The sequence below is a fragment of the Pagrus major genome, chromosome 17 (assembly GCF_040436345.1).
Source record: "Pagrus major chromosome 17, Pma_NU_1.0".
NCBI classification, from domain to species: domain Eukaryota; kingdom Metazoa; phylum Chordata; class Actinopteri; order Spariformes; family Sparidae; genus Pagrus; species Pagrus major.
In genome coordinates this window covers 16,208,638-16,233,038 of record NC_133231.1, presented here as the reverse complement: position 1 = coordinate 16,233,038, position 24,401 = coordinate 16,208,638, and the positions used below count along the sequence as shown (strand labels likewise).

Below are 24,401 nucleotides of genomic sequence, written 5' to 3'. Positions count from 1 at the left end.
GCTGGTGCGCATGTTCTGTATCTAGTTTAATACATCCATGAGCTAACTCAGCTCAAAGGGTCCATCACACAACCCCTTGAGAATCGTTGTTGTTAGACTTTGTACGGATTAACTTAATTTATCAAGATAAAAAAAATTAATAAATTGCTCAGTTACTGGTAGGCAAACTTTGTTACCTTGGAACAGAGCCAGGCTTGCCGTTTCCCCATTTTTCCAGTGTTTGTGCTGAGCTAGGCTATCCGCCTGCTGGTTGTAGCTTCATATTTAGCGTACAGATATGAGAGTTGTATGAGCCTTCTCATGTAACTCATACATAACATATGTATTCTGAACTATTCCTTTAAATTTGGTTGCACTACAGTCTGTCCCTGGTGACAAACACAATGTGGTCAACATGTGTTTTGTTAAGCCTTTACAGATAGGCTCTAATGCTGTCTGTTTGTTTGTTAGCCTGAATGATACAAAGCTGTCAAAGGCACAAATAGGTGTCGAGTAGACACGTCAGTCTCCAACGATGTTCAAGTTTTGGAGGTTATTCACACTTTCTCCCAAGTCGCACGTGACCAAGTGTCATCATGGTTTCCAAAACAAGCCTTTACTGAATCACAATGCTGCCTTGTCCAATGGCTGCCCTCAGGAATGTTCTCTTTGTCTTTCCATTTTGCTCCCTGTGTGCCCTGTGATAATCAACCTTTCCATTCAGTAAGATGTTGTTCTCAGAGTTAGATGGCCTAAATTGCGTGCTATCAGCCCAACTTTTCTCTTTAAGGCTGTGTTCATGCGTGTCATTGGGAGAAAGTGTTGCGTGCCGCTGATGAAACGATTGCATTCCCTCTAGGACCGGTGCCTGTTTGTTTAGAGGGTGGGACATTGTTTACATCTTGATCCGGAATGGAGAAAAGATGGCGTCCTCCCTCTGTGTCAAGCCTGTGCCTCATTAATCTCAGATGTGGCTTCTCATTCTGAGGGCAGCCTATGTAAAAATCCTCTCTCAGACATTTCTTCCATAATGATTCTGGTTTTCCTCCTCGCATGATTCTCTCAGACGAGGCCTTTTTGATGTTTTTGAAGCCGACTTGTTGTGTTTACACGAATCTAATTTCATGGTGGGACAGGCTTATTGTGGACTCACTTTCAGTCTCGTTCAGGGGAAGTGGAGCCAGGCAGCATTAACAAAAGCTTAAAAAACAAGTTTCTTGCTTGTCTCTGTTTGCAAAGAAATATTCCGCTCATTAGATCTCATTATGTTCAAGCACATAATTAATGTAACAACCTAGTCAGCATATTTCTCTTCACATTAAATGACTTTTATATGTTTTGCACGTCATGAGCATGCTCACTCCGGCTTTTGTTGTCTATTGTCCTCAGGAGCCACATGGCACATGTGTGCAGATAAGTGACATTTAGCAAGGCGGCAGGGTCACAGGAGGTGTGTCCTGGTAGTAAATGTGTCACTTCATTCCCCCTGGGGAGGAAGCCTCGCCATATTGAACGAATTGATGAACTTCGCTTCTCTCTGGCTTGTTTGTTGCCTTTGAAACTAACCAGATTTAAGGCTTTATGCGGTCAGGATCCCTCTCTGTGGCCCACAGCCTGCTGACCCAGCTTGTCACTGTGGTGTCAGAAATGCCAGGGAGGATTAAATTAGACCCTGCTGGCATCATATGTTGTGTTGTTGTTAACATTTGTTATGGAAACTCCACACAGAAGTCAGTGTGAGCATCATGTGTGCTGCTGCTGATGGCAGCGCTGTTCATTAAGGCTGTTTTTGAGATCCTGAGCTTGGCGTTCATATTGGAACTTTGACTCATGAGGCTGCTCGGTTGTCTCGCCTCCATGTTTACCACGGTTGCTAAGCGACAGAAGTTGGAGTTATGTTGATGACCTAATGAGAGATATCCCCCAGACACCCCGAATATTTTCATAGGAAGCTAATTTTAGGGTTTAGAACAATGACAGATGAACTTTTTTCAAGAAGACTTAATCAGCCAAGACCAGTGATGGAATTTAACTAAGTACATTTACTTAATTACTCTACTTAATTACACTTTCCAGCTACTTGTGCTTTATGTGGGTATTTATTTAGTATTCTACTTGATACATCGACTTCACTACAATACAGGGACATACTAAACTGTTTAATCCACTACATTAATCTGATGGGCGTAGTCACTATTTACTTTTTTCAGATATAATTGAATTGAAAGAATAGCAGTGGTTCCCCAGGCTTGTGACCACTTTCAAAAAAGCAGTTTCTAGCTGGTTCTGCTTGTCATGCTTCGGATGTTTATGAGCTGCTCTTAATTCGTCACATGGTTTCATTTAAATAACTGTTCAAATTATCCAACATTTCGCAAAAATGCAAAAAGAAAATTTGAAAAGAAGGATGTTAAGTTAAAACAGATTTTTGTATCAGAATCTCATAAACCCTCAGATTTATCTTGTGAGCCCTTTGGAGGAGCCTGACTGCTGGAACCACAGCGCTAAACTACCAAACTGTATATAAAGTACTTAAAACTAGCTCCACCTCCACTAGCTACAGCTGTAAGATGCTGCACACACATTGATGTGTTAGTATTAATATGTAATTCATTATAAAATATATGTCAGCAGTGGCTGTTTTAACACTTTAAGAGTATTTTTACACTGTGGTATTGGTACTTTCACCGATACGCAAGTTCAGGTATGGGAATCAGTAATGTCTCTATGATGTAACAAATTGTTTGTGTGGCAGAAGTCACAGCTGTCTCAGTAGCTTGGATCATCCCTGCAGGTCTGTTTCTGTCATCAGCAAGACAAACTTCCTTCAGACCTGTTTTTTTGAATACTTTTGAACGTCCTGTATGTAAACCTCGGACTTCAACCACTTGTCACGTTTACTTTCAGTTCACTCGTGCCAATAAAAGTGACAGCGGGCCGGAGAATCTAACATTAGGCCGCATGCCTCCTTGGAGTCATCTCGAGTGTTATTGGTCAGAGAAGAGAGCCACCCCCCTCTTTACTGCTGCAACTCTGCTTGGCATTTTCCTGCTCTCTCCTGTCTGTCTGTCTCTGTGCAGCAGGGTGACCTCTGCTTTGAGTGGGTGGGGACCGGCGTGTTCAGTTCTAAACATACTGGAAGACCATCTGAAATGTTAGCTTACTGCCTGTGAGAGCACAGTGTGCTGTAACCCAACACTCTCTCTCTCACACACACACGTACACACATAGACACATAGACACATACACACAGGGCCATGAACGTTGTGTTTGGCTCTGGAGCTTGTTGAATTGTAATTGTCTGCAGCATGTCTACAGCCAAACACGGGTAAGAGTCATATGTGCAGTTAAATTGAGGTTAAAGGGTGGGGGAGGCATATTTTCGCTGACATATGAAGAAGAGGAATTTGAATCTATGGGCAATGTGCCAGGAAAAAACATTTGTAAGTGTGTGTGCACAGGGCTGATGGACACTGTGAGTGTCATCTCAATGGGGGGTCAACCTCATCCAAGTGATGTACATATTGCATTTGAGCAGCAGGATTATATCATCAGAAACTCTTGCAAAGCCTGATGAGACTGTCATATCCGTCATACTTTGGAAAATGGGGAGCTGTGGCATGTGCGCTTCTAAATTTGGAAGTATGTCTTTTCATTTTGATTTGAAACTCATTTTCGGGGCTGTCAGACTCTGATTTCAGGGTATAAGAGCACTTACATCATCTTTGGTGGCTAACTTGAACCAGTAATACATAAAAAATGTAATAATCTGTTTGTCTGATACTTCTGTGAGTGTCCTTTTTTTTTAAGGGTTGATAGATGCTTCAGTGGGTGGATGATCCTTAATCTGGTGTGTTGCCTACTGGGCTAGAAGAGCGCAGTTTTCGGTGGCATAATAACCCAGTGGCCTTAATCCGGCTCCGTAACCGCAGGGGGGATTCCACTGCTGCTCTCCCACTTGCCATACCTTCCTTTTGGGCACCAGCACACAGGGGTCTGGCACGGAAAGATGCCACCAGTCATGTGTGGTCTGAAGGAATCTGACCCTCAACTATGATAATCTGAGGAGATACTTCTTACTAAAAGTGATCAGAAATAAGGATTTTATATAGAAGATCCAAATGTGCTCCTCTAATCTGCCTGCCATGACACAGGATCAGCACAGAGGGCGAAAATCATAGTAGTGTGAGAGGCCAATTTCCACCCTCGGCCAAGTTGAAATCATTCATGGGTGCCTTGGCATCAGGTAGCTGGAGGCGTGGGAGCCAGAGCGTGCCCTTGATGACACACACATTAAGGCCTGCAGAACCAGCCCCCCAACGAGTCTGCAGCGTCCGCCTGCATCTGCCTCTGAGGAGGGAGGAATCTGATGCTATCTGGCACTTCTGTGCCATCCATTTGTGTCATACCCTTGTTTTTAACCACAACACAGCCATTAATAAGCCCTCAAGCCATGACTTGACATGCATGCTGATTATTAAGCAAACAGCCTGTGGGCTTCATGCGTGAATCATCTGGAGCTGCACTGTACAGCGTTTGTGACCGAGCTGGCACCGGCAGCCTTTCTTAACTGGAGTGACGAGAATGAAGATATTGTAATCACGACCTAATTAATCATGTGTAATCATTGTTTATTGCATTGCAGCTGTTTTCAAGTCAAAACTCCCGAGTTTACTGTGGTTCCAGCTTTTTAACTGTGTTTTTTTCAGTTTTTTTTTCTTCCACATGATAGTAATAACTCTCTTTGGGTTTTAGAGAGCTGCTCAGACAAAACAAGCAGTTTGAGAACATCCTCTTGGAAATTAAAATGCCCATTTTTCTCTATTTTGTGACATTTTATAGAAAACTTAGTCAGAGCTGATTTTTTTTATTCGCATGCAACACCAACTGCATTGAGCATAGTCATCATATTGATAGAACTGAAATAAAATGCTTTTGTTCATTAAAAGTCTTTCAATCTCAGTTATCTTAAACCATAATACCTTTAAAAACTCGGATTTTTTATAATATCGACCAATGATAAATGCTATAACATCAGTGTGAATAATGAAGGCTTTATACCACCAAATGTAACCGTTGGACTCACTGAAAGAGAGGACGTAGCTTACATGGTCTCTACAAGCAATGTACAAAATTGCTAAGAAGGACACAGATTTCTGTGCAGATTAAAGGGATTATGTCTAAAGCAGAGTGGGAGAACTGGGGCCTAATGTACTTTAACTTATTGGGGGGGAGGTCTTAACATTGTATGAGGGGGAGGAGGTGAGGAAAGGCACTATAATGCTGTGTAGAGGTGGGAAATGATTTGTCAAATTAAAATTTTTTAATTATTTTGTATTGCCAAAGCTACATTACACGTTATTGAATTAAATGAATATAGATAAGGCAGTTTCTGAGGATGGGGCAGATGGATAAACCCACCATATAGTATAATAAGAAGTCAATTTCGGGAATGAAATGAATTCCTTATGAGACCATGTGAGGAAATTGCAGCTCTCTGAAATCCTAAATATAGCCAGTTGGAAACAGTTCCCCCCATTGTCTTGTTCAGCATACAATGTACACACAGTATATGACATAATGAGTGTGAGCCTCCAAACCGCTGCAGCAGCTACAGAGTCCAGACTGCATGCATTCCATAACTGCACGGCTTTTGTCTCCACATTTAATGTGTGTGTCTCTCTTTCCGGTCTTGCCTCTGTTGTCCCTTTGTTCTCCAGAGGGTTACATCTGTTCTCTGTCTCTGTCCAGCTCTCCTCGAGGCTGTAGCTGCTGTCGGTCCATTTGTTATCATAACTCTCTCACGTGTTTTGTTCATCTCCGACACCTCCACTTTCCCGCAATACTGATGTGAAAAGAATCAGATTTGTTTGGATCCATAATTAAAATAAACAGATAATTTTACTTCCGTTATCTATGCTCAGGCTTAGCCATCATCACTAAAACTTAAATACAAGCCATCATAATTGGGTTTTAAATATCAGGTTATTGACTTTTCTGAATCAAGAGAATCACGATGCATGTGCTCACTGCTGTCTAAAGCTGACACGTATCTCACAGCTCTTCATGGACATCCCCTCTGTGTTCTGCAGCGTAGAGGGCCCCGACTAGAGGACGGGGCCCTGCTGCAGTCTTTGTCTGCTCTGATTAAGACCGAGTCACAGTGGCCCAGATTCAGATTCAGGGTATGAACCCAAACGAGGCCCTCTTCCTTTTTACTCGCCTACCCACTCACTGTCTTTTCTGTCCCTGACTATAATGAGCTGGAGCACAGTTATGGCTGGGTTTAGTCCTCAGAGGAAATCGCTTCATAATTCACACTTTTCTTGGACATTTTTTCCTTTACTCGAAATCACATAATAGCAGCAGTTCACACAGTCATCTTTACTTAGATACCTTTTTTTAGAGTGATCCATCTTTTTGACATTTTACAGTATAATTATGGAGTACAAACAAAGAACAGAGGGTGTTTGAGATAAATTAAGAAAAGAAGGGCGTTTTGGGGAAATATGCATTTCGACTTCTCCCAAATTTCATGGAGAAGATGATTCTTTCCATTACAGTGATTACATAAATGATGTCCTCTAAAGATGGGGTGTCTGGCTTAAACCATTCCTTTGTAATTGTTTTTCAGCAAGCTACACAAGTTTGTCCCAATTAAAAGTAATATTTGTCCCGATTATAATCAGTCAGTATAAACCTTATGCCAAAAAGTACTTTTCGACCATAATTCCTTTGAAGCTCACTTTCCTTTCTCATTTTTCATACTTGACATGAAAATATAAGTGCAGACAAGTATTCCTGCAGATATTGTCAAGCACTTCTCCAGGCGTGCTGTTGTTGGTGACTCAGCTCAGTTGGTGTGAGACACTTTGGTGCAGTGTTTCAGTCCTCCTAAAGCAGCCTGCCCGGCATTAGTGACTGTGTGAAGGTGATGCCCACCTCTGACTCTGTGCCAGGAGGCTCCTTGCAGGAGGGATCTGCTGACTGTTGAAGGACGGGACTGTGGCAGATGCAGAAGCACTGGGCTGCTGTATATGCTGCGGCATCATACTGCAACATGCATGTGCCGTATATTATAATAGCTGTCACATTTGCTTGGCACTTTTGTGTCTGACTTTAATGTTACAGTTTTTCAGCTTTGGGGAATCCCCTCTCCTGTTTAGAGAATAATCCTACATAACTTAGTGCCATATATATTACCCTTTTGTCCTCAGTTCCGGCAGCTGTGAATGCAGAGTGCGGCTTCCCCAACCTGGCCTCTCTGTTAAGTCCACAGGCATAAGAGCTATTTACTCAACAGAGTCAGTGGGACATTGAATCCTAAATCTCTTCCCTTCCTCACGCTCCACTGGCCCAATTATGAACCCAATCACAGCAGCAGCAGCGGCAGCACCTACCACCAGGAAATGCCACTGTGTGGAAGCGAATGAATGAGTGAATGAATGAGTGAATGAATGAGGGAAGGAGTGAATGAAGAAGTCAAACCAGGAATTTGGGAAATGTACAAAGTTAGAAAGGGGGTCTGAGGTTTCATAGAAATATCAAGTTGTTTTGGTTTCAATGATAAAAGCTGTTTGTGTCAATGCAGACAATGGGCAGTTTCCTACTGTGAGCGGTGCAGCTGCGTCTCACTGAGTGTGAACATGTTCTGACTGTTAAAATGCATCAATGCTAACCATGTTATTTCTTCTCTCTCTGTCTCCCCGTGGGTTTCTTCTGTTTATGATGGATTGCCCCTACAAATTCAACAGGAAACAACCTAAGGTATGTACGTTTCATACTACAAAAAACTGAGCTGACGTGCAGTGTAAGCTGAAAATGTTATTTTCGGTGCAAGTAGCCATCTGTAGTGACTTCTCGCTGACTGTCCTGGTATCACAGAAGCAGGATGCTGCACAGGCAACACCATTCCCCCGAGGGTCTGACAGCCATCCTGCATGGGTCGATCTACTGTTGTGGCGTTGTTTCTAGGGACATGATTGAGAGTGTTTTACTAGTTTGGTTGGTCAGCAGGAGCCGGATAGATGTCCGTGTGAATGTGTCAGCGCTCTAAGATCTCGTGAACACCCACAAAGGCTCTACAATGAGAGAGGGATGAGCGCGGACACTGGGGCAGTGTGTGTGCGCATTCAAAGCTGCATTGTTGGAGTGCACCCCCACTTCCCCCCTTGACAACACGCTGGTGACTAGCTCAGAGATGTTTCACACACCAGGGACTGGGCTTTGTGCTCAGTGCACTCAGGCCGCTGACGGGACCGGGGAGAGTGTTAACGTGGGCCACAGGCGTGCGTGGTCTCTGGGGCCCATGAACCTGATTTACCCCTGTAATACCCGTCAGCTAGACGAGCACGTGGCTGTCTGCTAAAGTTATAGTGGCACTCAAATTCCCTCTCCCTCTCTCCCAAGGCAGGTTGCAGTCCGAGCACGTTCGACCAGTTTTCATCCGAGAAATGACAAAAAGGACATTGTGCTTCTCAGCTTCATCATTATTTGTACTGCTGATTAATAGTAATTGTCCAATCAAGAACAATTTGCTGCGCAGTCACACCCTCAGGCTGGACGGAGACGGACCAGAGGAGAATGAAGCCCTAGTTACCAAACCAGCCCTAATTGAGAATGATGGCACTTTTGTTCCTTTGAATGGCACCCACTCACTTGTGTGAAGTCACAAGAGGAGGTCTTGCTTTCAAAGCATCGAGTGATCTCAGTGCTTCCCATGCTGACTGTGCAACCAGTGGCTCCCTGGCCAATAGCCCTTATTATGATTAGAAGGGAGCTCAATTATTTGGGGTATTTTGTGCAAGGGAAAGTGCTTTGGCAGAGCAGCAGGACTGCACTGAATGCCAGGAGTTGTAATGTGCAGCAATGTTGTGCTTCCACTGCAGGATGACATTGCAATCTTGAAAAAGTGTCTGAGCTAAGATAAGAATATAACATATAAGTAGGAGTACAGTTACATTATTGAAATATTACTCAATTACAAGTAAAACTATTGGTATTAAATACTTAAGTTGGTGAACCTTTAAAGAACCAGTTTGCTTTTCAATGGGGATGAGAGCCACCGTAGGGTCACATCATTCAGTCACTGTGCTGTTCCTGGCTTTGCATGCCTACATTGGCATCCAAACATGACTGGTCCTAACCCTGTCCCCAGCCCCTGTTCTACTGGTTGGTTCTGTGGCTGTCGAACTGCAAAAAACGTGGCTCTGAACCGGCACATGAAACGTCTTGGTTGAAAACTAATTAGCTCAGTTAGCTGTACAGCTACACATATGAGCTTAATTTGGAGAACAGGAGCTTTGGGCTGCTGGGACGAGGAGGTTTTCAGGAACCACTATCTTTAAAGATGGCTGTCAGGACTTCATTGATCTCTGAGAGGACATCAGAGTGAAGAAAAAAATATTTTTGCCATAATATTATCCAGGTCAGAGCCACTGTTAATCACATTGGTACAACAGTGGTGTAAAAAGAATTACACTCCCAAACTGTTTTTTAACCAGAAAAGTCAGACAATACAATAAAATGCAAAATATATATATAACACATATTTATATAACACTGTAACTTCTGTAAAGGATAATTTGAAGGGGACCATTAGATACATGGGTTTCCGAGCTGATTTGCAGCGTATACAGTAACAGGAGCTGGTCTGTCTCCCCAGAGAGCATCCTCTCTGTGTGTTGTCCATCTACAGCTTATGCAGGTGCCCGGGGGACACAAGGGGTCTCTGCTGCTGCTGCTGAAGTCTGCGTTGTGAGACCCGGCGCTGAGGGCTGAGAGCCAGCCTGCGCTACGGCCCCGTTTCCTTGGAGACAAGGGTCACCGGGTGCTGGAATTTCTTGTGGGGAGCGCTGACCCTGATTTATGAATTAATTTAACTCCAGCCGCTATGACAAAAACACGCATCAGCTAACAGTGGATTTGTGCAGACAGTCACGGCGCGGTCTTAACGAGCATTACCTCGAACAATGCTCAGTTAGACTTCATCTTACTCACTCGGACAGGCTCAGTCCTGCTGATTTACTGCAGGGTGGCATGCTACAGTACAGCACAATAAGCCTGTTTTTGTACTACAGAAGAACCACTGCTAAGAAAGATCAGGTTGTGTTTTGCTGTACGTGCTCTGACAGGTGTGAGAACTCTTGTGTTTACACTCCCTATGCTGTCTCCTCTGCAGGTGTTCGCTTTTGACCACTGTTTCTGGTCCATGGATGAGTCCAACGTTCCCAAATATGCCGGTGAGTCATGAGTGCTGTGAAACTGATCCTTTACTCATCGCTAAAGAAGTCAAATCATGTCCCATGTAAAGACCTGCTGAGCTCTGTGCAGCAGTAATGCAGGGGAACTCCCTACTTGATAGAAAACTGATTGTGCATCATGCAAAGCAAAGCATGGTTTGTGTGTTTGGTCATTTGCATTGCAAGTGAATCCATTTAGTCTTTAGATTGTCTCAAAACAATACAAGAGCTGCAACAATCGGTATATTAAAATGAAACATATTATGCTCACTTTCAGGTTAATAATTTCACTTTGGGGTTACTACTAGAATAAGTTGACATGCTTTAATAATCAAAAACACATCAGCTTTCCCATACTGTCCAGTGCTGCATCTCTGTATTCTCCCTCCGTCTGAAACGCTCTGTTTTGCTCCTGTTTCTTTAAGGCCCCCCTCCTGAATACACAGTCTGCTCTGATTGGTCAGCTCACACACACCTGACCCAGCACCACTAACAACAACAGAGCAGCTGTGCTAAATTAATTCTTACGTGCCAAACAAGCTGCTAGGCATGAATTATTATAGTGTGATGTCACAAACTCACAGAATTAAAGGCGGGACTACTGACGAGGCGTCTCAGGAGCAGTGTTTTCTTTGGGAGAGAGGAGCTTCTGTTGGTGTGGACGTTGACCTTTTAACTTTCAGGATCTTTTACATGCACAAGATCCTATATAAAACACTGAAGGGAAGGAAAAAAAATATAAAGCATATTAGGTCTCCTTTAATCGATTAGTCAATTGAAAGACCAACTATTTTGATCATCAAGTTATCTTTCAGTCATTTCTTTAAGCAAAAATGTCAAACATTTGCTTGTTCCAGCTTCTTAAATGTAAGTACTGGCTGCTTTTCGTGAAGTAAAGTGAATGAAGAGTCTTTGGGTTTTGGACTGTAGGGACCATAAATTGATAAAACTTAAAATAATCAGCAGAATAATCAATATTAAGATAATTGTAAATTGCGGTCCTAGTTTTGCGTAATATATATTGTAATCAGTACTTAGCCATCACAATAACTGTGTAATAAATACTGGACAGTTGTATTTGCATCACGCTGTACTGATATAATCATCCACCAGTGTTTTGTTTATTATGTGCCCGCCTACATGGTGCATTCAATTTCTTCAGCTACCATTCTCTTCTTCTATTATCTCTCTAATGAGCGCTGCCCTGAAAAGGTTACAGCTACAGTTTTTGTAACATCTATAGAACAGGATTCTATGTCCGAGGAAGATTAACATAATAATCAACGTAGATATTTTCCTCGTTGGAAATGTCGTGCTTACATCTGCTTTGTGCTGAACCGACAGGGCAATCTGTTCAGTGAAGGGGCTGCCTCAAGGGCCCGGGCCAAGGCTTTATTTAGCTCATTAAACAGCTGTCCCATTCAGCTGGAGCACGACTGTGAGCAACACAAGAGATTTCTCTACACAGCCCAACATTTTCCACCCGGCCAGACAGGAATCTGTCACCTTTCATGAATCGTAGTGTTCACTGTTACTTGTTTAGTGGCCCTTCTCGATACGTTTCTCTGAATTAATTTCAAGAATACAGACCAGACAGCTAAGAGTACTTATGTAACTGAATGTTTTATCTGTTTACATAATCTCCATGGTGACTGATTCTTTGTCTAAAAGGTCAAGAGGTGGTGTTCAAGTGCCTTGGAGAGGGAATACTTGAAAATGCATTCCAGGGATATAATGCCTGCATATTTGCCTATGGACAAACAGGTAACTGAAAATCCAGATGAAATCTACATTTGTTTTTTTACTGTGTTAAGTCTTTAAGTATATTCGCAGGTCGAGTTGTCTCCAGTTGTGTCCATAGAAACTTTAAAGAACAGGAAGACTTGTATTTCTGATCACACTGGTGAATCACTTTACTCATATCCTTCCTCTCCATGAATCAAATTAGTTCCTTTATCCCACTTCCTGCCGAAGAGGAAAACGCTTTGTAAAGAGACACACCTATTGAAAAGTTCGAAGACAGGGGTACGAATATTTCAGTGTCCAGTCACCTGATGTATGAGAAAAAAAGTTAGTTATGATGGGAACCAGAGATAAATGGTATTTAGGTTGAATTTCAAGCAGTATTAGACTAAGAAGTATTTTGAGGGGATGGAAAATGGTTAGTCGGTCAGTCATCCACAATTTTGGTCCATAGCCATGCTAGCTGCTCACAGCTAGCAGCTAGCATGGCTGTAGACTTTTTCCACTGTTACAACATGTAGAGAATTTGTTATAATATGATCAGGATGACCATTTTTCTGCAGTTTAGTGAAATCATTTCTGATATCAGAAATTAATTTTATTTGTCTAGTACCTTTCAAACATAGTACTTCACAACAGCAAAATAACATAATCCAATAAAATAAAAGCATTATAAATAAGAATGTAAATGTAAAAATAAGTGAAAATGAATTATCAATAAGATATTTAAAAATACAACAATAGAATGTATTATTCCACATTCAAAGCAAGGAATAATCAAGTAAAAGTGCATTGTAAGGGTTAGGGTTTCAAAATAGATTTAAAAGAGCACAAAGATGTGGCTCGCCTTGTCTCCTCCAGAGTGATGTTGCCCTGATAGTAAAGGCCCAGTCTCTTCTTTTTATAGACCTCTCTCTGTAGGGGATACGCTCATGTGTGACTCTGCAATGTCCATCCAGGTTCAGGCAAGTCCTTTTCCATGATGGGGAATGGGGAGCAGCCGGGTTTAATCCCTCGACTCTGCTGCTCGCTGTTTGAGAGGGTCCACAAGGAAGAGAACGAGTCCCACACGTTTAAGGTGGAGGTGTCCTACATGGAGATCTACAACGAGAAGGTCCGTGACCTACTCGATCCCAAAGGGTGAGTCTCATGTGTGGTCTTCTCCAGAATAAGCATATGTGAACATAATGAGCTAATGATTTGGTAATGCTTTTGGCCTGGGGCGTGACACACACAGCTGGTTGCACAAACTGTGGTGTCTTGATTCACTCCAGCTCCAGCACGAGCAGTGACCTCTCCGTCAGCTCCCACTCTGTGTTAGTTAGCATCTCTGTTTATAGCTCTGTTGTGTCTAGTAGCCCCGAATGGCGGACGAATGGCGGCGACAGAATGTGAGTAGGAAGCTCAACCCAGTCATTTCCTGCAGAGCAGCGGCCAGCGCCGTCCTCTGACACTGCTGCATTCTTTGCCTCCGTGGTCTGATGTGGGTTGGCAGACAGACTGCAGGGAAGAGCGGACTGTGGAAGAGTGTGTTTCAGGGACATCTGTTAGTGTAGCTGGGAGCAGGAGAGCGGTCCGAGCGGCCTGTGAGCTGAGCCCCACAGAGGGACTACAGTGGAGCGCTCTGTGTGCTGCAGATGTCTGAAGATGCAGCCAGAGCCGTTTCGATGGCAACTTCCCCTTGCTTATATAACAATTCTCACACTCTCTTGATCTTTCCTGTCCATCTTCCTCAGTGATTTGTAGGATTAAACATTGGCTCTAGTATAGAATCAAGTGTAAATAGGATCTCTGTCACGCTGAGTTGGTAGTGGGTTGTATCCTCTTGTGTGCTGCAGTGGGTGGTTGATGACTAGAGTGGAAGCAGGGAACCTGGTTTCTGCCAACCTCAGTCGTTCTGTAGCCAGGGAGAGAGGTTCACTGAGTATTACTGATCTATATGATTTCTCTTAAACATCTGGCAGAGAGCCAGGTGTAGATGAGCTTTAGTGTACCCACCTGCACCATCTAGTGAAACAGCTTTGCCGATTTTCAGCCGGATGTATTAATACAATGTGGGTAGTATGCAAATGAACAGTGCCTGCACCCAGAGCTCCCTGCTCATTTGCAGGCAAAAGGCTGCAGTCATCTGGTGGACTTCAGCTGGCTCTGGGGCTGTTGTTCTAGCTACACAGTGTACGTCTGCATCTTTTATATATAAGTAAAAAATGTAGAAGTATCGAAGCTGGAATGACTCCAATCACACTGTCAAGAGGAGGCAGTGCTGATAAACTACGAACCAAAATGCTGCTACTGTCTTACCTATTTCTTACCTCAAATGTTTTCAGACACGTATTTTAGTGCAATGTTTAGCTGTGAGGTGCCAAAAGCACTGCCCAATCAGCATAAACCAGCTGGAGCATTTATTGGCATTCTGGTTGTTGCATGTTTTCTACTTTTTCAGGAAAAAGCTCGTCTTTTTCTCTGTTTTTCATGGTCATGCAGCACCAATTACAAAAGTCCAAATACCATCACAATATAGTTTATCCCTCTGTCTCATACACCTCCATTGTTGTTGCGATACACGATAAACACCTCAATATTTTGAAATCTCCTCAAAAGAACTTCATTAATGCTGGGACGGGCCGACAACATCGAACATCATCAGTAATGTGGATAGAATGACTCAGAGTGTAAAGACAAGTATGAGAACAATTAGAAAAGTCTGGTAGGTTCAGAAAATGACATCACTTTACCTCAATGCAGCTTTTAAAACTGGGAGAAAACAACATACCATACCACGATATAACGATTTCCAAAAACTTAGAGGATATATAGTCTCATAGTCTCCCTAGTAATGCTTGTTTAAATCTACAGTACTTTTTTTTTTCAATGAAATTGCAAATAAAAGTATTTGGGCATGTTGTTAAAAATGACCATGTTCTGTAGGAACCAGTGGACATGAGACTGAAAGCCACAGGAAGGCTGGAGACGTCAGAAAGTTTGCGTTGGTCTGTTAAATAAGATCTGAGGGGCGGACTTGTCCTCTAAGAAATTCTGAAACTTTTTACGAGAATGTTTACTTTCCATGTGAGGACTTGGCATCAAACTCCTGTTAACGTTTTATTGCAGTTGTAGTGCATGTTCATGAAGACTTCATTTCATTCCAGTCATTTCCACAAGTAGTACAGTATGGTAAGAAAAACAAATGCAGCTTTTTAAAATGAGATTTTTTATGAGGGATTGAAGTTACTCTGAAATAGGTTTGTTATCAAAGACCAACAACAGGCTGTTCCTGATTTCCCCGATAATTAATTTGATTTAATGTTCCAAGTGGAGGATAAATGAGTCTTCTCAAAACCCTGAAGCATTCAGTTATGTTTTCATTCATCCTGATCATGCACTAGAGGTCAGAGGAAATGCTTTTAGCTTTTAGCTAAGTGCTAAGAAGTGTCGCATGAAAAGGGCTTCAAACAGAGGAATATTCCTTTATGTTTTTCTTCTGTTTCTTGCACTCATTTCATTGCTTTCTCTGTTTTTGAAGGAGCCGACAGTCCCTGAAAGTTCGGGAACACAAAGTCCTGGGTCCATACGTGGATGGTCTGTCTCAGCTGGCTGTGACCAACTTTGAGGTGTGTTTTTTACCCTTCTGTCATTACACCGTGAAGCTGAATCCACCCTGTATCACTGACCAAAGGCCTCATATTTCACACAAGCACAGACATGATTTATAGCACGCAGCAGAAATGCCTTTATATCATATCGACTGTTGTGAAGCAGCTGATTTACATTTGGAATAAGCATTTAGTTTCAAATCCTCCCAAGTGCTGAAACTCTAATGACGCATACTCCTCATGTGGGGATGCAGTCATGGGATTTCATGTAGTTTGTATGCCAAGCCTTGGCAGGGCCTTCCTTAATTAAGTTTAGACATCTCCACCCTGTTCCTCTGTGCTCTGCTCTGCCTGATATTAGTCCAGTGCATTGCCCTCAAGCTTGGCCTGCTGCCGGCTTTGACCCAGCTAAATCACATGGCACACAGCCATTATGTAAATACCGTCTGACTTTATTGTTGTCATAATGATTCATATTCAAGATTTGTCTAAATCCAATGAAATGTACTCAGTTTGTGTCTTTTTTCCTCTTTCTCTGTCTGTTTAGGACATTGAGGTGTTAATGTCAGAGGGGAACAAATCTCGCACAGTTGCAGCCACCAACATGAACGAGGAGAGCAGTCGATCACATGCCGTCTTCAGTATCATTGTTACACAAACACTTTATGATCTTCAGTCCGGGGTCAGTCTTTTCAGCCACTTTCAAAATGAAGTCCAAGTGATCTCATTTGTGTGTGTACAGTAAATGAATTTGTCCGGCTGACTGTTTGTTCATGTTGTGATGTCGTAAACAGAATTCGGGGGAGAAAGTGAGCAAGCTGAGTCTGGTTGACCTGGCAGGAAGTGAGCGAGTGTCCAAGACCGGAGCTGCTGGAGAGAGGCTCAAAGAGGGCAGCAATATTAACAAGTGGGGATTTGTTTCAATATGAGAGGCATGCCGATGTTTGAAGTCCAGTTAATCATCTGACAGGTTAACACTGATATGGCTCTGATGGATTTTCGTGTGTGTATGTGTGTGTTTGTAGGTCTCTTACCACATTAGGTTGTGTGATTTCTGCCCTGGCTGATCAGTCTGCAGGAAAGGGGAAGGCCAAGTTTGTGCCATACAGAGACTCGGTCCTCACCTGGTTACTGAAGGTATGATACACATACTACACATATTTGTTACAGTCTGCCCAGGGCCCCTCCTTGGGCTTCACTCAGAGACAGAACCCGACTACTTAGAGACACATACTGAACACAAGGAGACACAAAACCATGATAGAGAGGCTCTAAAATGACAACAAAACGGAGCAAAATAACTACAAAGAGACACAAAACAACTACTGAAAGATGCAGAAGGATCACAAAGAGACATAAAACTATAAAGAAACACAAAATGACTACAAAGGGGCAAAACAAGCTCAAAGCAATACGACTGCAAATACACCAGAAGATCTACAAAGAGAGACACAACGACCAACTAAAAATGATCACAATGATACACATACCAACACAAAGAGATGCTAAACAACAACAAAGGGACAAAACAACCACAAAGAGACATTTAAATTACTAAATAATGGAGTAAAGCATGCACAAAGACACACAAAGTGACATCAAAGAGGAACAGAACTGCAAAGATATGCAAATGACTAAAAAAAGGCGCAAAACAAGCATAAAGATATACAAAATAAGAATAAAGCGATGTGATACAACTACAAAGACTGGAACTACAAAGAGGAACAAAACAACTAACTCAAAGTGACATCAAAGAAACAAAAAACTTTTGTAAAACGATTACAAAAAGACACAAAATAACTAGAGAGAAATTAAATGACTACAAAGAGACACAAAACAACTACAGAAAGGGACACAACAAGCACTAAGAAACACAAAATAACTACAGAGAGAAACAAAACTACAAAATGACAGGCTAAATGACCACAGAGATGCTAAAATGACTACATACGGGGGCAAAGTACAGTACAGATAGATGCAATATGACCACAGAGACTGAAAGAGAACAAAGAGAAACAAATGGACTGACTCAAAGTGACCACAAAGAGAAACTGCAAAGAAATGTAAGGCGACTACAAAAAGAGGCAAAACAGTCACAAAGTCTGTGTGTCTTGCTCCTATGTGGCAGAGTCGGGGGCGGTTACATATCTGTACCCTGGGGCTCATTGTCTCATAGTCAGTCCATGGTTATAATGATGTGTCATTGGTCTAGAAATGCTGAAATTTGACACACTGATGACAAATTGTTGCTTGTTGTTGCAACCTTTGCACCAAGTATACAGACTGAATAGAAAGATGTATAAGTTATGGCTCCTTTCAACTTGTTTTCGTGTCTTCAGGATAATCTTGGCGGCAACAGCAAGACAGCCATGATAGCCACAGTGAGCCCAGCGGCCGATAACTACGAGGAGACCCTGTCCACGCTCCGGTATGCAGACAGAGCCAAGAGAATTGTCAACCACGCTGTGGTGAACGAAGACCCCAACGCTCGGATCATCAGAGAGCTCAGGGAGGAGGTGGAGAAGCTCAAAGTTCAGCTCTCTCAGGCTGAGGTAAGAGAAGGGTTTGGGTGGACCGAAGAAGCTCGCAAATTATGAACGAAGCCATGCCAGATTTGTCTTCACACAATGATGATCCAGCTGATTGTTTTCCTCTAATGTTCCCATCAGTCCCTGAAGGCTCCTGAGCTGAAGGAGAAACTGCACGAGTCTGAGAAACTCATTCAGGAGATGACTGTCACTTGGGAGGAGAAGCTGAGGAAGACAGAGGAGATTGCCACAGTATGAGCATTAGTCATGAACAGACTCCAGAACCTTTCACTCTTAATTTAGCATATTTATACCTACAGTCACACTGTTGTTATCTGTGTTTCCAGGAACGACAGAAGCAGCTGGAGAGCATGGGCATCTCTCTGGAGACATCAGGGATTAAAGTGGGTGAAGACAAGTGTTTCCTGGTCAATCTTAATGCTGATCCTGCCCTGAATGAGCTACTGGTCTACTACCTGAAGGTAATACATATTAACAATGTGATAATGCAACAGCACAGTCCCCACTACCATCACCCTGCTGCCTTTTGTCATTAGTACATCAGGATTAATAGTCATTTGTGTCATGATGCTGACATTGTCATGTCTTTCACTAGTCATAAATTATTAAAATTATTAATGACTAATTATCACAATTAAATATCTACCTCATCATAAATGGTGAGAACTGAGGTTTTTTTGAAGTCTCTCTCTTTCTCACTCTAGAAATGATTGTATGAGTGAAGGCAATGAATGGATGGAAGGTCTTAGTGACACGTTGCCATGCTGTTTGTGGCAAATGCTGTAACTTTTTGTCGATAGTGGCTGCAAAAGTGACAAGGCCAAAACACATAATAAAGTTTGTACAGAAGTCAAACAGGGAGGGGTTGCTACAAGATTAGTTGCAGCAAAAGAGCCAGTTAGTCACACACTCATTCATTCATTGGTGTTACAGTATATCATTAATGACACGGACCTACCACCTCGGCCCCCCACATGCCACATCCGTAATATTTACCGTCGACCCCGGCCCTGAACCCAGCACATGTGTTGCAGTGATCTGCTGCAGTGATGACGCTGTGAGAGCTGAGAGGAGTCCAGTAAGAGCAGGGCTGGACTCTGCAAAGCACTGAAGTGGAACAAGCAACCAGTTAGCTGGACCTGTAAGAGCAGAGGCATGTGAGAAAGCAGCCTGTGCACAACAACAGGCCTTTGTCTGGCTTCTGCAGGCCAGCCTGGCATATCAGTGTGGAATGAGTGAAGTGGGTTAGTTCGCTGCGGGGTAGGACATCCTCTAGAAGCTGGGATGTTTGTTTAACAACGCCCACTCATGCAACGAGAGAGACACAGGTTTTTTCACTTCAGGCCTGGTTTTGCATTGGTTTCACTCTTGAGTTTGGTGAAAATAAGAGTTTTATTTTTTGCAACTGACTAAATACTCTTGTGCAAATTGCTTCAATAAACAGTTTGGATCTCTTGAGGTTATGACCTGACATTTGGAACAAGATGTTAGATATAATTATTTTCAGATCTGTTTCCTAAATCTGTGCTCCACCTGTGTGTAGGAGCACACGCGTGTGGGTGCCGACACGTCTCAGGACATCCAGCTGTTCGGGATCGGTATCCAGCCGGAGCACTGCGTCCTGGAGCTCTGCCCAGACGGAGATGTAACCCTGATGCCCGTAGGGAACGCCAGGTGAGCTAATATACAACTACCTCCGATACGCTCCCTGTCTGCCGCTGTGTATCTCTCTGTTGTCTGTCTGCTTCATGGATGACTGGACCTCAGTGTTTCACATGACCTCACTGTACAGGAATCCTCGCTTTGATATCAGAGCTCCCTCCTGCTCCCTCTCAATTAGTTTGAAGATGAAGATCATAATGCCGTCTGACAACTTCATTAGTAGAATTTATATCCTCTGTTTTCTGCAGGACCTGCGTGAACGGAACAATGATCGACTCCTTGGTGCATCTGTGGCACGGAGATCGTATCTTATGGGGCAACAATCACTTCTTCAGGTATGAGACTTGCCCTAGTGTGGACACATTCAAGTGTGTCATGAAATTAAAAAGTCACTGATTAGATGGTCGTGTTGCTCTGCAGGATTAATCTGCCTAAACGAAAGCGGCGGGACCGTTTAAAGGAGCTGGAGAGAGCTTCTCCGAGAGAGAGCTTCATTGAGGCAGATGTGGAGACGGCCAGCGAGGCCTCTTCGGAGCAGGACTACAGCTATGAGTTTGCCCAGATGGAGGTCATAATGAAGACTCTGGGGAACAATGGTATGATTAAGATAATCTGCCATCTCCAATCTACATTATCCTTTAGGCTTTCAGGGCCACAGCTGTATATATTGCATGTTCTACTTAGGTTTCTGACCTAGCTTGTCCCCGCTAATAACATCTTTTAGAAATCCCATTACTGTAAAACAATACCCTGTTTTTTGTTCATCTTCTGATGTTGAAGAGAAAAGCACAATTCTAGTGTTTACTGCAATAACCAGCTGACTGTTCTGTCAGTTTATTTGTGCTACAAAATGCAGATTTTTGTGGTCAGATGCAGCCTGGGTGGAGCTGAGGTGGGACGAACAAAAGACACCACAGCTGAGACAGTTACTCAGTTACTGCAGGGTTGAAAGTAATGTTTATAGTCATTATCATATCATTTTTTAAGAAAATAGTGAAAAACGGACATCATAATTTCCTTGATTCTGAGTTTACATCTTCAAATTGCTTGTTTTGTGTCATCAACAGCACAAAAACAAAGTTTTTCATATTACAATGACAATGAAAGGGACAGGGACAAGCGGCAAACTAAGAAGACTGAGCCACCGAATATTTGGCATTTGTGCTTGAAAAATGACTAAAATGACTCATCAAAATAAAATTAACCATCAAACTTGTTGTCTTTTTCCTGTAAATCTGTGGAATTTTTGGTCAATCAACTAAATTATATTTAAAATATCATTTTAGCTGTAATACTTACTAATATTTCAAAAATGTCGAACTTCATGTGGGAGAAGATTATTGATTTTGGGATAGATTTTGTGGATTATTTTATTTTATTTTAGCTCTGCCTGACGCTTCTCCTGTAACCCATAAGACAAGATGTGTGTTAGATTGTGTTTTTGCTGTGTGTAGATCCCATGCAGAACGTAGTCCAGGTGCTGGAGAAGCAGTACTTGGAGGAGAAGCGCACGGCTCTGGAGGAGCAGAGGATGATGTATGAGCGAGAGCTGGAGTCGCTACGGCAACAGCTGTCTCCCGAGAAAACACCGCAGCACCACCGCAGCAGCAGCGAACGCCTCGCGTTCCCGACGCACACACCGCATGGCAAGCTGCGACTGTGGACGGAGGAGCGGTAAGTGGAGTGATGAAGGATATTTATTTAACCAGAGCTGCAAGCATTATTCACAACCTTAGCCTTATTAGATATACCCCATTATATGAACATGTAGAAGCCAAATGTGCCCCAAGAATATCCTAAAATATGTGACGCATGGAGTCAGTTAAGTGTGTGAAATGTCTCAGAGGGATTTTATTGGATGCTGACTCACTCTGAGTCAGTACCCGCAGGTTTATCAGTGAGTCACGATGATATCAAGTTCCTCCTCCTCTTTAAGGGTTGAGATCAGATCTAGACAGTGAGGAGGGATCTGGAATACGATAAAGTCCTGAGATGTCACACTCATTCCTGCTCCAAGTATCATTTGAAACTGGTTTACACTGGCTCACTATCAGTGTTAAGGTACACTGTGGAATTCAAACAGTACCCATAGCTACTTAGCATTCGCCATTATCCTCTGACCTGACTGAGTTTTAATTGGTGTTTCTTTTTTATTTTGCCTTTCTTGATAAACTCATGCCACTGAGATTTGTGAAAATAACTGAAAGAGAGCCAAATCTGATCAGTGACTCCTCTACTTAAACTTAAACATCACATGTTTTTAAAATCAATCAGTAACTGTGACAGGTCTTCATCTTTATGAATGAATCATCCCTGTGTTCTGTTATCTGTGTGTGTGTGTCAGGGATGAGCTTTTCCGTCAGAGCCTTTCTCGACTCAGGGAGCAGGTCGTGAAAGCCAACACTTTGGTGCGAGAAGCCAACTTTTTGGCGGAGGAGATGAACAAACTGACCGACTATCAGGTCACCCTTCAGATTCCTGCAGCCAACCTCAGCGCCAACCGCAAGGTCAGACCTCTGAACCCCCAGCAGTCACACACCACCACGACACTACTCGCTACTGAAATATAGGAAATATCTAAATCTGTTAATGTGCTTTTCTATTCAGCGTGGAGCAATAGTAAGCGAGCCGGCCATTCAGGTGCGGAGAAAAGGGAAGGGGACCCAGGTGTGGACCATTGAGAAGCTAGAAAACAAACTGGTGGATATGAGAGACCACTACAGGGACTGGAAGGAAGGCACAGAGGAGACGGTAAGGAACAGAGGATCAGAAATAGGAAAATATGAGTTAAATAAGGAAGTGAACTGGCTTATTCAGGTGGTGTTTTTTTCTTTCAGTATAACAAGGCAAACAGCAATCACTGTGACCCATTCTATGAGGCGCAAGAGAACCACAACCTGATAGGAGTGGCCAACATTTTTCTGGAGTGCCTTTTCCATGATGTCAAACTGCAGTATGCTGTCCCCATCATCAGCCAACAGGGAGAGGTAACAGGACACCAAGATACACAGATTAATACACAGATCAATTATTCATGGTGCAGCTTTCCAATATTCTTATTGCATTAGGGCCATATGATGCGCATCTATATCTAAAAATATAACAGAGTGGCTTATTAAAGTTTAAAAATGCAAATAATTCTGGTTTTGACAATGTTGCAAAGAGCTTCACAAAAGGAAATAAAACCAGACAATGCAAATCAAATAAGAATAAAATACTTCAGATCAGAAAAATGGAAATAAATCCAGTAAAATTAAAAACATAAATCAAACATTTCCACAAGCTTTCACAAAGAGAAGTGTTCTATAATGTCTCTATAATGATGTCTCCTGTGCGGACAGGTGGCGGGCAGGTTGCACGTCGAGCTGATGCGAGTCAGTGGAGCCGTACCGGAGCGCCTGTCTGGTGGAGACGACTCGTCTGAGAACTCCAGCGAGAGCAGCTGCTATGAGGTGATGGACACCAACGGGGAGATCGTCCACATGGCCAAGAGGCTCACCTGCAGGGTAAAAGGTTTATTTTTGTCTGCAAATGTACATTCATTTACCTGGGAGACAACTGTCACAGCACATCACCTCTCAGTGGCTCGACTCCATCATCTCTCTTTGCTGCAGGTGCGGATCAGGGAGGCTACAGGTCTGCCGCTCAACCTGTCCAACTTCGTCTTCTGTCAGTACACCTTCTGGGAGCACGGTGAGCCCACCGTGGCTCCTCCCATGGTTAGTCCAGACAGACCTTCCCCTCGAAGTCCAGATGCCCAGTTTACTGTCCAGTTTGATCACTGCAAGGTGAGTGAGAGGGAGCTGTTGTTTGTTAATGCCTTAAAGGGAAACTGCACTTCGTTAGTTTTTCATCAAATTTGAGTGCAATGCTAGACCAGTGGACTGCTTTTCAAAACCTGGTGCCTACATTACCCACACTGCAACTGAGTGACATCACTGGAGGAAATATATCAGATCACATGCAGCCACAAAAGGCTTTATAATAATATAATTTTTTTCACATATGCAGTAGTACTCCCCAAGACCTGTAAACACACTATAATGTGTAAGATTGGTGGAGTTACCCTTTAAGTTAAAGCTTTTATCAGAATACTAAATTCCTGTCAGCTACTTTTGTTTTCAACTCCAGTGCAAACTTGTGTCTTGTCTTTGTGCAGGACTATGTTGTGCATGTGACGGATGAGTTTTTGGAGTTCATATCAGATGGAGCGTTGGCCATAGAGGTGTGGGGTCACCGCTGCGCTGGGAACGGACGTTCGCTCTGGGAGTTAGACGCACTGGAGGCCAAAACCCAGACGCTCCGTGACAGGTACATTAGTTCACGGATCGGATACAGACACACGCAGACTTTGACATTTCACACCTTACTAATCATGCCTGTTTAGGTGGAACGAAGTGTCTCGCAGGATCGAGCTGTGGACATCCATCCAGGAGCTGAACGAGCAGGGAGAGTATTCATCTGTGGAGCTGCATCCTGGGAAAGACATCAGCACAGGAGGAGTCTTCCAACTTCGACAGGTCAGAGAAAAACGATGAGCAAGTTTCCCTTTAGGTCACACTATAGAGTATAATAACAAATTATGTCATTCTGGACGGCCTTGTACATGTAGTACTTTGAGAGCGCAGTGCTGG

The 24,401-nt window shown here is 43.0% G+C and overlaps 1 protein-coding gene across 1 annotated transcript in view; it reads left to right on the top strand.

Annotated features, from left to right (window-relative positions):
• The window catches only part of kif13a (kinesin family member 13A), a 42,310-nt gene that overhangs the window by 5,122 nt on the left and 12,787 nt on the right, over positions 1–24,401 (top strand). Inside the window, exons 3-24 of the mRNA XM_073485503.1 lie at positions 7,734–7,746; positions 10,160–10,220; positions 11,892–11,984; positions 12,923–13,103; positions 15,487–15,574; positions 16,104–16,238; positions 16,351–16,463; positions 16,582–16,693; positions 17,896–18,108; positions 18,226–18,336; positions 18,432–18,566; positions 19,649–19,779; positions 20,016–20,102; positions 20,188–20,363; positions 21,222–21,441; positions 22,112–22,274; positions 22,375–22,518; positions 22,605–22,754; positions 23,109–23,273; positions 23,382–23,555; positions 23,927–24,078; positions 24,155–24,287. Coding sequence (XP_073341604.1) covers positions 7,734–7,746; positions 10,160–10,220; positions 11,892–11,984; positions 12,923–13,103; positions 15,487–15,574; positions 16,104–16,238; positions 16,351–16,463; positions 16,582–16,693; positions 17,896–18,108; positions 18,226–18,336; positions 18,432–18,566; positions 19,649–19,779; positions 20,016–20,102; positions 20,188–20,363; positions 21,222–21,441; positions 22,112–22,274; positions 22,375–22,518; positions 22,605–22,754; positions 23,109–23,273; positions 23,382–23,555; positions 23,927–24,078; positions 24,155–24,287 — 2,950 coding nt within the window. The remainder of the gene's footprint in view (positions 1–7,733; positions 7,747–10,159; positions 10,221–11,891; positions 11,985–12,922; positions 13,104–15,486; positions 15,575–16,103; positions 16,239–16,350; positions 16,464–16,581; positions 16,694–17,895; positions 18,109–18,225; positions 18,337–18,431; positions 18,567–19,648; positions 19,780–20,015; positions 20,103–20,187; positions 20,364–21,221; positions 21,442–22,111; positions 22,275–22,374; positions 22,519–22,604; positions 22,755–23,108; positions 23,274–23,381; positions 23,556–23,926; positions 24,079–24,154; positions 24,288–24,401) is intronic.